General features: G+C 36.9%; 1 protein-coding gene across 2 annotated transcripts in view; it reads right to left on the bottom strand.

The window, feature by feature from the left end:
- The window catches only part of LOC137656701 (uncharacterized), a 45521-nt gene extending 32695 nt beyond the window's left edge, over positions 1-12826 (bottom strand). The window contains exons 1-3 of one of the 2 annotated variants that reach the window (XM_068390907.1): positions 12722-12826; positions 8262-10373; positions 445-601 (exon numbers count right to left, since the gene is read on the bottom strand). In XM_068390907.1, the coding sequence (XP_068247008.1) occupies positions 445-601; positions 8262-9820 (1716 nt within the window). In that variant the 5' untranslated portion in view covers positions 9821-10373; positions 12722-12826. Of the gene's footprint in view, positions 1-444; positions 602-8261; positions 10374-12715 lie in introns of both variants that reach the window. The other variant, XM_068390908.1, reaches the window with a different exon arrangement.
- Positions 12827-13307: the final 481 nt, after the last annotated feature.

Here is a 13307-nt window from a genome sequence, read left to right as displayed (position 1 = left end):
TACATATATATATATATATATATATATATATATATATATATATATATATATATACATATATATATATACATATCTGTGTATGTATATATACAGTACATACACATAATATATATATATATATAATATATATATATATATATATATATATATATACGTGTTTTTTGTTTGTTTCTGTGTGTGTGTGTATGCATGCTTGAACAAGGGCCCAGAGGAGAAGAAATGGGAAAAGGTGGCACAGTATTTAAAAACATTAAATAATTGACATATACACCTTTTTAAAACATACATATCCATTATAAAAGCCAAAAACTAAAAAAAAAAAACTAAAAATATTTGTAGCAGAATGAGTCTAAAAAATTAAATGTTCCTCTACGCATGCGCGAGTATGGTTACATTCCTCTGCGCATGCGCGAGTATGGTAACTCTAGGTCTCCCAATGCTAACCTGATTCCTGGTCATCTTCGTCTTGGCTGCCAGGACGTCCTTCTGCTCCTTCGACGGGTACGGGTGCGTGAAGTGGGTGACGAACCAGCGCCCCAAGTGGTAGCTCCTCTCCTTCAGGAAGACACGGCTGCGTCGTTCCCTCGTCAGCAGGAACTGCCTGACGATGGAGAGAGAGAATCAGGTCAGAATACGAGGGGAACAAGGTAAGAATTTTTTTTTATGATGGAGTATATTCTGTTTTTTTTAAGTTCTCTCTCTCTCTCTCTCTCTCTCTCTCTCTCTCTCTCTCTCTCTCTCTATATATATATATATATATATATATGTATATTATATATATAGTATATATATACATATATATATATATATATATATACACATATACATATACATACACACACACTCACACACATATACAGTATATATATACATATATATATATATATATATATATATATATATATATATATAGAGAGAGAGGAGAGAGAGAGAGAGAGAGAGAGAGAGAGAGAGAGAGAGAGAGAGAGAGAGAGAGAGAGAGAGAGAGAGAGAGAGAGAGAGAGGCTGATTTCATCAAACCAGCTTTACCCTATAGTGCCCCTTATATGGGAAAAGCCTTGTTTGGACCACTGGACTTGGCACAACCATATTTTGATAAACCATCCATTAATTGATAATATTAATTACATTGTGGATCTATAGTCCATTTCTTTTATCGAGGCAGATTTGCACCGACTCGCAGCGGTGCCCTTTTAGCTCGGAAAATTTTCCTGATCGCTGATTGGTTAGAATTATCTTGTCCAACCAATCAGCGACCAGGAAACTTTTCCGAGCTAAAAGGGCACCGCTGCGAGTCGGTGCAAATCTGCATCACTAAAAGAAATTGACTATAGTAACTCAATGACAGGTGACCAAAAAATGATATATGGAGAAAATGTTAAATAAATTAATAATAAAATAATCATTATGGATATAATTTATCTGTCTATCTAAAATGACGATAATGTTCAATTACTTTAAAAATAACGTCTTGCTTACAATATATCAAGTTCATTGTCTGTGTTGCACAAGGAAATGAATACGTGCATGGCTATCCACTGATTATTAGCATTACTTCCGCCAACGAAGTTTGAAGGAGGTCATGTTTTACCCCCTGTTTGTGTGTGTGTTTGTGTTTGTGAACAGCTTCCTGGCCACAACTTTAACAGTAGTTATGAAACTTACAGGGATTAATTGTCATGTAAAAAGCTGGAAATGATTAAATATTGGAAGGTCAAAGGTCACGGTCAAGTAAAATGTCCAATTCAATTAATCAGCCATAAGTTTGGACATCGTTCACACAGAGACATCAAACTTGGTTCATATTTGAGTGCATGAAAATCAACGCCGATCAATGCATGTTAAGGTCAAAGGTCAAGGTCAAGGTCATTGCCAAGTAAAATGTCCAATTCACGTAATCAGCCGTAAGTTTGGACATCGTTCCCACAGAGACATCAAACTTGGTTCATATTTGAGTGTATGAAAACCCACGCCAATCTATACATATTAAGGTCGAAGGTCAAGGTCACTGTCAAGCAAAATGACCAATTCCCGTAATCAGCCATCAGTTTGGACATCGTTCCCACAGAGACATCAAACTTGGTTCATATTTGAGTGTATAAAAATCAACGCCCATCAATGCATGTTAAGGTCAAAGGTCAAGGTCAAGATGGATAAAAAGGCCGGAAAATAAGCTACCGCGGCGGAGGTCTGCGCTCTACTGAATGCACCTCTGGTTATTGTCGTTGTTGCTATTATTACTATCAATGTCACTGTTGTCATTATAAACATTTATGTAAACCATACCAAAAATGCCATTTACATGCACAGCAACATTCACAGAACATATTACCCAAAACGTTGAGATACATAAACACCATCTGTTCCAATGACAATTCTCCATCAAACGGATTAAATGACTACAAAACCAAAAATTGGCAAGCGATATCCCTTACGTAAAAGTTGCCATGAATTAATTCTCTCCCGAGATGATGTCACCTTCCTGGTTTTATTTGTATCTTTAGTTTTTCGTTTTTGTTTGCCGTGACTTTAACGAGTTGTCCTGTTTTTGTGTCGATCAAACAGGGTTGCTAAAAGATACGAATAGTTTTAGACCATTCCTATTCTTATTAACTCCGCCAACGAAAGTTGGAAGGAGGTTATGTTTTCGCCCGTTTGTGTTTGTTAGCGAACAGCTTCCTGGCCACAATTTTAATCGTAGAGTAATGAAACTTTCAGGGATTAACTGTTATGCAAAGAGCTGGGAAGGATGAAATCTTGGAAGGTCAAGGTCAAAGGTCAAGGTTACAGTCGAGAAAAATGTCCAATTCACGTAATCAGCCATAAGTTTGGACATTGTCGTCACAGAGGCTTCAAACTTGGTTCATATTTGAGTGTATGAAAATCCCAGCCAATTAAAACATGTTAAGATCAAAATTCATGGTCAAGGTCAAGCTAAAGGCGAGAAATAACCTGCCGCGGCGGAGGTCTGCGCTCTACTGAGTGCCCCCTCTAGTTATAATATTATTATCAACAAACTTTCATATGAAATAACTTATAAAAGAAGGTTCCACAAGACGTAAGAAGCATAAATGAAGAAATTAATATATGCAGAGGCATAAAGCAAATGAATAGATATGCATGGATAGAATGAATAGATATACGTAGACAAATAGATATATGTAAATAGATATACAGATAGATAGATGGATGGATGAATAGATAGATTAGATGACTTAAACTCCCATATTATCAAATCCAAATTTCTTTTATATGAACAGAGAGAAGAGGATAACTATTTGCATATTCGATTTTAAACAGTGAGAGAGGAGAGAGAGAGAGGAGAGAGAGAGAGGAGAGAGAGAGAGAGAGAGAGAGAGAGAGAGAGAGAGAGAGAGAATCCTTTCACGGTGTTAGATATCATCTTTTTTATTTGAGAGATGAAAGGATTTTTTTTCTTTTTTTTTTCTTTTTTTTTTGGCAACGTAATACTGGCCTTCAGCACTGGTCATCCCTTGGATGGGTGACCACCAGTTAGGGATGGAATATAACCGGTCAAAAAGGTGACCACCAGTCAGGGATGGAATATAACCGGTCAAAAAGGTGACCACCAGTCAGGGATGGAATATAACCGGTCAAAAAGGTGACCACCAGTCATGGATGGAATATAACCGGTCAAAAAGGTGACCACCAGTTAGGGATGGAATATAACCAGTCAAAAAAGATAGTGAAAGAAGAGCTACTATAAAATTAAAAGATAATTCAATATTTCAAGTTATTATCATTATTATTATTATCATTATTAAATGCTAAGCTACAACCCTAGTTGGAAAAGCAGGATGCTATAAGCCCAGGGGCCCCAACAGGGAAAATAGCCCAGTGAGGAAAGGAAACAAGGAAAAATAAAATATTTTAAGAATAGTAACAACATTAAGATAAATATTGTGATTTAATCATTAAATTAAAGTTTTATGAGTTAATTACCATACTTTATTTATTGGTAATTGCCAGATAGAGGTTAGAGTCCCACCCAGACTCGTTAGTTCCCTTGGTCGTTTCAGCCTCACCATCCTTTTGAGCTTAGGATGGGGGTTTTGGGAGACCCTATACGTCTATCTGCTGAGTCATCAGCAGCCATTGAATGGCCTTCCTTGGTCCTAGCTTGGATGGAAAGGGGACTTAAACGCTGATCATATGTATATATGGTCAGTCTCTAGGGCATTGTCCTGCTCGATAGGACAATGTCACTGTCCCTTGTCTCTGTCATTCATGAGCAGCCTTCAAAACTTTAAACTTCATAAGTTCAAACTTTTACTAATTTCTATAAATGTTTTATTTGAGAGTTCTCTATTTCCTTTCCATACTGGACTGTTTTCCTACTAAAGTCCTTGGGCTTGTAGCATCCTGCTTTTCCTCCCAGGTGGCTAGTTATGATAATGATGATAATAATAATAATAATAATAATAATAATATATAATACTTAACATATATATATATATATATATATATATATATATATATATACATATTTTTTATATGTATATATATATATATATATATACAGGCTATATACTTTTTAATGTACATGTACTGCATATACAACTACACAGGGATATATATATATATATATATTATATATATATATATATATATATATATATATATATATATATATATATATATATATAGTGTCCACAAGGCACTAGAAAGGTTGGAAGACCAAGGCCTACATGGCTGAGGACTATGAAGTGCGAAGTAGGAGGTGATGAATGAAGAAGTATTCAATTTAAAACTCAAGATAGAGACGACTGGCGAAATCTAACCGAGGAACTTTACGTCAATAGGCGTGGGAGATGATGACGATGATGATGATGATAATGATGATGATGTGTGTGTGTGTGTGTGTGTTGAGTAACGTTAATATCTCTTAGAGCTTTGAAGCACCATTGGAAGCCACGCTCATTCTCTTGTTTATTATTGTAGTAAGTCACGTAGTTGATATACCATCACTCTCCCGTTTTCTGTTTAGATCCTTGTTTTCTTTACCAAGTCGACCAGCACTGAGCACACATGGTTTGAATTCTTAATTTTTTATCCATATTCTAATTTTTTATCTATATTGTTTTTTCTTGAGATATACTCTTATGAAGTTTTTGCGCATATATAATACCCATCCGTTGGTTTCTCATGTTGTAGAATAGGCCTAATCGGTTTCAATTGTTGCAGAATAGGCCTATCTTAGAATTAGATTAACACGGTTTTGAATGAAGCGCTGTTGATATTTAATGATTATTCCACTTTTTAATTTGTCTGATTTCCTTCTTTTAAAGTTACCTTATATTTACTTTGTTTTAATCATAGAGCAAACGTCATTAAGTTTACTATGTGACCTCTCTCTCTCTCCTCTCTCTCTCTCTCTCTCTCTCTCTCTCTCTCTCTCTCTCCTTTAGTTGAAGTGCTACTCAGACTGCAAAATTACCTCAAGGCACAAAGACTAGAAGAGTTGGAAGACCCAGACCTACAAGGCTTTAGGACTATGAAGCGTGAAGTGAGAGAGGACGATTGGAGAAGTATTGATTTAAAAGCTCAAGATAGAAATGATTGGCGAAGGAGGAGATGATGATGATGATCATATACAGTATATACATGTGTGTGTGTGTGTGGCACAATTACATTCCACGAAATAAAAAATTACGTTAAATCCTCTCTGTGCAAAAAATTACAAATAATGAATTACTTGATTACGTATTTGAATTACTTTATCATTAGATTAACGTTTTCTTTAAGTAGGAAAAAACTGGTAACTAAAAATAAAGCAAATATTGATTTTGAATATATTAACCAACCTGACTGTTTTCTTAATTACCTTTTTAATTTCTAGCAACCCGTGGCAGATAGATTTCTATTAAATTTGCCCAGTATAATCTATTAGTTGTAAATTTTCATGGCAATATATTACTCGTTAGCAAAACATATTATTCCACTACAATTTCCAATGGGCAGATGTAAGCAAACAGAGTAATTAACTTAAATACATTTCCATCTAATTTCAAAAAGTTTACTGGTATTAATAATAATAATAATGATATTCTTAAATTACATTGTTTCCTTTGTCCTTAATTTTTAATAATAATAATAATAATAATAATAAAAATAATAGTAATGACAATAATAACAATAATTAGGTAGTAGGTTGGCCAGGGCACCAGCCACCCGTTGAGATACTACCACTAGAGAGTTATGGGGTCTTTTGACTGGCCAGACAGTACTACATTGGATCCTCCTCTCTGGTTACGGTTCATTTTCCCTTTGCCTACTTACACACTGAATAGTCTGGCATATTCTTTACATATTCTCCTCTATCCTCATACACCTGACAACACAGATTACCAAACAATTCTTCATCACCCAAGGGGTTACTGCACTGTAATTGTTCGGTGCCACTTTCCTCTTGGTAAGGGTAGAAGAGACTCTTTAGCTATGGTAAGCAGCTCTTCTAGGAGAAGGACACTCCAAAATCAAACCACTGTTCTCTAGTCTTGGGTAGTGCCATAGCCTCTGTACCATGGCCTTTCACTGTCTTGGGTTAGAGTTCTCTTGCTTGAGGGTACACTCGAGCACACTCTCCTATCTTATTTCTCTTCCTCTTGTTTTGTTAAAGTTTTTATAGTTTATATAGGAGATATTTATTGTTGTTACTTTTCTTAGAATATTTTATTTTCCTTTTTTCCTTTCCGCACTGAGCTATTTTCCCTGTTGGAGCTCCTGGGCTTATAGCATACTGCTTTTCCAACTAGGGTTGTAGCTTAGTAAGTAATAATAATAATAATAATAATAATAATGATAATAATAATAATAATAATAATATATTATTAATAAGCTACTCAAATATATCATTACATTGAAACACGTTTCCTCTGACTTCAATAATAATAACAATAATAATAATAATAATAAGAATAATGACGATAACAATTATAATAATAATAATAATAATAATAATAATAATAATAATAATAATAATAATAATAATAATAATAATAATAATAATGACGTTTATGATAAAATAACAGTATTAATTATAACCAAATAAAATTCACTTTCAAATAGTTCCCTCTGTGACCACATTATTAAAAAAAATAACAATAATTAATATAATAAAGAATTAAAAAGTATCATAAAAAGGATAACACAAACAAGCGTGAAATATAGACTTGATTAGTCAGGCCCACAATGACTCTCGTACTAAATAAAACCGGGCTGGGTTAATAATAGATGCTCATCAAGATGGCAGCATCTTCAATGAATCCACTGAATGCTAGCGGAATTATTTACTTAATTTTAAAATACTTTTTTTAGTTTATATTATTTTATTTTATGTTTACTGGTATTTTCTAAGCCATTTTCTAGTCTTTATCTATTTTCTTGTTTTGCATAAGTTTTTATTATTCTGATTCGTGAAAATCGGTTATTTTCAAAGCGAATGGTATGAGTCTAGGAGCAGGCTGCATGTACTAAGTTTGTTATAAATATAACTTAACTTTTGAATTTACACAGATTATATAGGAATACACACAAACACACACACATTATATATATGTGTGTGTGTGTATACCTACATAATGTGTGTATAGTCTAAGAGCAGGCTGCATGTACTAACTTAATATAACTTAACTTTAGACTATAAACAGATTATATAGGTATACACATTACACACACGCATATATATATATATATATATATATATATACCCATAATTTAAGAAAAATTAAATATATTTTTAGCTTTCCCCTCCTCTTCAGACAAATAGTTTTGAATGTTTAAAGAGGTACAAAAATATTCGTAAGAAATAGAAAAACTGTTTTTGACAATATTTAAAAAATATATCTAATTTAAAACTTAAAAACAATGTAACTATTGTTAGGTAATTGTTGAACGATGTACACAAACGACCTTGAATACTCTTAACGGTTTTTCTTTAACTTACGAACCTTTATGTACACCTGTTTTTTTTTTCATTTAAAACTATTTATTCTCTGAAGAGGGAAGCTTTTATAAATTTCATTTATCAAAAGTTATGGATTTATTATATTTATCATATATGCACGGATAATTGTGTATATATATATATATATATATATATCTATCTATCTATCTATATATATATATATATATATATATGATAGCAGTGTCAATTATCATCAATGCAGTTATGGCAGTGGGATAAACCCAGTCAATATCCTAATCAGAGATTCTTTGCTTTACGAAGAACAGTCACTTACCTGTAACTACGTGGGCGTAGACGCTGAGTGGCTCTCACTCCATCTTTTTGCTTCTCTTCCCCCTCCTCCTCTTCATCTTCTTCTTCCTCTCCTCCATGTTCCTCGTGGTCGTCTTCTTCTTCCTCTTCCTTCTGTTGATCCTTGGCATTTCCATCCTTTCCAAGATGGACGCCGCCAGACGGACGTTCAGTTTCTTCTGGATGACTAGACTTACCCTGACGGTTCGCCTCCTTCGCTTTCTTTCCCTTCTCGGTCTCTCGCGCGCCCTTGGCATTCACCACTGCACCGTCAGGTTCTCGGACGTGAGGCTTTTTAATCACAACTTTGACTAGATGGTTTAGGACACGACTCGTGTCGCTGAGATCGCTTTGCTGGGACGGTTTCTTCTTCTTGCGTTCTCTTCCCGCGCTTGCATCTTCTGGGTCCCCATTCTTCCCTCCAACAACACCACCTTTTCCTAACTCTTCCTCTTCTTCCCTGTCAGCAACATCTCTAGTATCAATCTGCAGGGCCTCCCCGTCCTCGTCCTCCGTCTCGACGATGTCCGATATGGGCCACGTCACTCGTCGGTTTTCGCCCCCCGGTACAGCCCCTTCCCCTTCCCCTCCTCCTACATCGTATCCATGACCTTCATCATCATCCTCATCCTCTGATAGGGTGAAGACAAACGCCACGCGTGACGTCGAGGGCAGCGGGTCCTCGTGTTTAATGTTGGGCGACGATGAACAGGCTGCCGAGGGTGATATTAGGGTGGCTGCAACTGCCTCTTTATCCCTCTTGCCTCTTGCATCTTCTCCTCGCTTGTTGTTGTTGTTGTTGTTGCTGACATCCTGATCCTCCCTCCTTGTTGATTTATTCTCGCCTTCGTCTTTTATCTTCCTCCAATGATTCTTGGGGGATGTTGGCTCGAATTTGGTTCCATTGTAGATGGCGCTGCCACTGCCTGTGGCGCCACATGCGGTCCCAGTCTTCCATTTGTTTTGGCTGCAATCTTTCTTCCATTTGATTTCTTCTACATTCCTCTTATCGGGGAGACATTCTCCCTTATCCTTCGAGGCCTCCTTCTCTCCCTTTTTTCTCCTCCCCCATTCGTCATCCTTCTGTCCCTCTTCCCCCTCGCTCTCCACCACTGCCATCCATCCCTTCCCCTGCCCATGAGTCAGGGCCGTCAAAACCGGCAGAGGACCCGCCAAGGGCGCTCCAGGAGGCAAGAACTTCTTAAAATGACTGAACAACGAAGGCTGGGGACCTTGGGTCACCAAGCCAACGCCCTGGGGGTCGGAGGAGGAGGAAGGGGAGGAACCGGCTGTGGCTATGTAAAGGGGATGCCGGCTGTTGTTAGCGTGTTGGAGAAATGAATGGTGGTGATGAAGCTGATGGTGGTGATGTTGGGGCGGTAAGGACGAGGCTACGTGGGCGCAGTAAGGGCGGTGGTGATGATGGTGGGCGTGGGGTTGGGAAGGGAAGTGCTGGGTGGGGCAGAAGAGGCTTGCAGGCGCATGCGAATGCTCAGGGGCGGCGGCACAAGATGGCCTGACGAAGGCGCGTATGGGACCCATGATAGATGCTCGCTTGACTCACATTCGCGCGCAAAACAGTTTTGTATTTGGTCTCGTTAATTATATTCACTTTCAGATTTCCTCTATTGTTTATTTTCCTATATGCTTTTTACATTTTCAATTCAATTTCTTACATACATAAATATTTATATTTATCAGCTTACATCCATTGCTCTGAACCAGGTCCACGTAACCAACTCAGGATTTCACTTTTCCATTCATCCCGGACGCTTCATCTATTCTCTCACTTTTCTCTTTCCCCTCACCTTTCATCACTTCTTTATTGTCTCTACTTCGCACTTTACACACTTCTTTCACTTTACACTTCTATTTACATTTAAACTCAAACTCGCAGATAATAAAAGAAGACTCAGAAATGAATTTCCAGACTAGAATTCTCTTGAGGACAGATGACGTCCTGTATGCTTCTCTCTCTCTCTCTCTCTCTCCTGAGGGTGGCGTTGACGGTGAAGCTCCTTCCTGCCGGATAGGACACGGAAGGAGCGACTCACCAGCGCCGCATGGTGCTACGCGGCCTCCTGACCCTTGGCTCCTGCAGGAGACACAGAAGAAGGTGTTAGTGACATAAACCGAGAGTAAATACTATTATATATACACAAGTGTACAGTATATTCACGCATCTATATATATATCTATCTAGCTATCTATCTATCTATCTATCTATCTATCTATCTATATATATATATATATATATATGCATGGAATATATATCATATATGCATACATATATATGTATGTTAAATGTATACATATATATATATATATATATACACACATATGTATATATATATATATATATATGTGTGTGTGTGTTTGTGTGGAATTGTTTGTAATTTACAGGTAGTAGGTTGGCTAGGGTACCAGCCATCCGTTGAGATACTACCGCTAGAGACTTATGGGGTCCTTTGACTGGCCAGACAGTACTACATTGCGCCCTTCTCTCTGGTTACGGTTCATTTTTCCTTTACCTACACATACACCGAATAACAGGCCTATTCCTCACAAATTCTCCTCTGTCATCATACACCTGTCAACACTGACATTACCAAACAATTCCTCTTCATCCAAGGGGTTAACTACTGCACTGTAATTATTCAGTGGCTACTTTCCTCTTGGTAAGGGTACAAGAGACTCTTTAGCTGTGGTAAGCAGCTCTTTTAGGAGAAAGACACTCCAAAATCAACCCATTGTTCTCTAGTCTTGGGTAGTGCCATAGCCTCTGTACCATGGTCTTTCACTATCTTGGGTTAGAGTTCTCTTGCTTGAGGGTACACTCGGGCACACTATTCTGTCTTATTTCGCTTTCTCTTGTTTTGTTAAAGTTTTTATAGTTTATATAGGAAATATTTATTTTGGTAGTGTTATTATTCTTAAGATACTTTATTTTTCCTTGTTTCATTTCCTCACTGGGCTACTTTTCCCTGTTGGAGCCCTTGGGCTTATAGCATCTTGCTTTTCCAACTAGGGTTGTAGCTTAGCTGTTAATAATAATAATAATAATAATAATAGTAATAATAATAATGATAATAATTTGATACACTCCAGTTGTCACTGGATAAATCATGAAGTGATACGTCAACCCAAAAAATCTATTTTCGTTTTGTCATCAAAATGTAACAGAATTAGGTAAAATATTTGCTAATGGTGTAACTAACTTCCATAAACAATAACACGGTATTATTATTATTATTATTATTATTATTATTATTATTATTATTATTATTTATAATTTTATTAATATTATCATTATTATAATTTGTATTATCATTATTATTATAATCATAATTAACATTATTATTATGATTATTATCATTATTATTATTATTATTATTATTATTATTATTATTATCCTTACATGAATATCAGTATGAATCAAGTAAACGTATAAATACACACACACACGCACAAACAACAAAAGTGGATTCCACTAAGGATGACATTGCAATGACCACAGACAATGTAACGCCAGTTATAAAGACCAGATTAACAAATTTATCAGTCATTTCCGTCAACAAAAATTATATTGAAGAGTTGGTTAGTTTATCTACATGAAATCTGTTTTAAAATATTTGAATTTTTTTTATTATTTTTTTTCAAGGAATCATGAATGATAGGAATTAACATATATTATTGATACAGACATTTATGTGAATAGAATCATATTTCTATAAAGATTTTTTACAATATATGTACATACACACACATATATACATATATACATATATATATATATATATATACTGTATATATATATATATATATGTGTGTGTGTGTATACACACATAGGCTACATATATATATATATATATATACGTGTGTATACACACATACATATATGTATATATATATATATATATAGATGTGTGTGTGTATACACACATACATATATATATATATATATATATGTATATATATATATATATAATATAATATAATATAGTGCGTGTGTATGCATACATGAATGAGAATGTATGCATGTACGGCCCTATCAACATGTGTCTAATGTACGTAACTGTCAAGTCTACGCATTGTATAAGTATGAATGTTCGTCTCTACCCCTCCATCAAAGAGCGTCAAAGAGAGTCACTTGTGATGCCCACTGCAGCTGGTGCCCCGACAGGTGGAGAACCCCTAATGGCATCCGAGCCACGGCTGCATGCCCTCCTACCCCCCCCCCTCCAATTCCCTCCAACTCCCTCCAACTCCCCCCCTCCCTCTCTTGAAGTACCCACACGGCTGACGGGCATTCTTGGTCGCCGGAAACACAATGTTTTAACTCGTCACAATATTGCATCCTAGGTCCACCCTATACGCGTAGGACTAGGGCTGACACTCGAGTAAACGACACTGAAAAAAAAACGTGATTTATCGTACACTCACTAGCGGTTGGGTGTGGGCGTAGGGTGTAGAAGTTTTAGGGCGGTGAGGAGGTTCTCCATGCCGGTGTCAAAAACACCCCTAGTCTGCGGATGCCTTGCACTGCACCAGAGGCTACTAAAAGGCGGGCGCACGGGGCATCGTGCCCCTACGGCTAGTTATTTCCGCGCCGATCCCACCAGGCGCTCATTGGCGCAACGGCTGGGATAGGCGTGGTCTTGGGCATGGCCAGGTGCCTCCGCACCCTATTAGATGTCGCGAAACCGCCATTTGCCCGGGGGCTCATACCTGCCCGTTTGCGATTTCAGCTTCGCCGCAGATGTCATTTTCATCCGTTTGTTGACAAGAAGAAGATTTCGCGCCAAATCTCCGATTTTTTCAAGGCGGGAAAACTTTCGCGTATCATCCCACCTAAACATCTCATTCGAAAGAGGAAAGGTAACCTTTAATAAAAGCCTAATTGACTATTGAGGCCTTTGGACACTTTCCCCTCATCCCTGGACCCATCTTGGGCGCCATCTTATGGACCATCTGGCTCCGTATCCGGAACAAACTTACGCACGCACGTCCAGACCTTAACACGTTCTTC

Source organism: Palaemon carinicauda, chromosome 17 (assembly GCF_036898095.1).
Source record: "Palaemon carinicauda isolate YSFRI2023 chromosome 17, ASM3689809v2, whole genome shotgun sequence".
Lineage (NCBI taxonomy): Eukaryota > Metazoa > Arthropoda > Malacostraca > Decapoda > Palaemonidae > Palaemon > Palaemon carinicauda.
The sequence above is the reverse complement of the archived record's forward strand: the minus strand, read 5'-3'. Positions and strand labels throughout refer to the sequence as shown.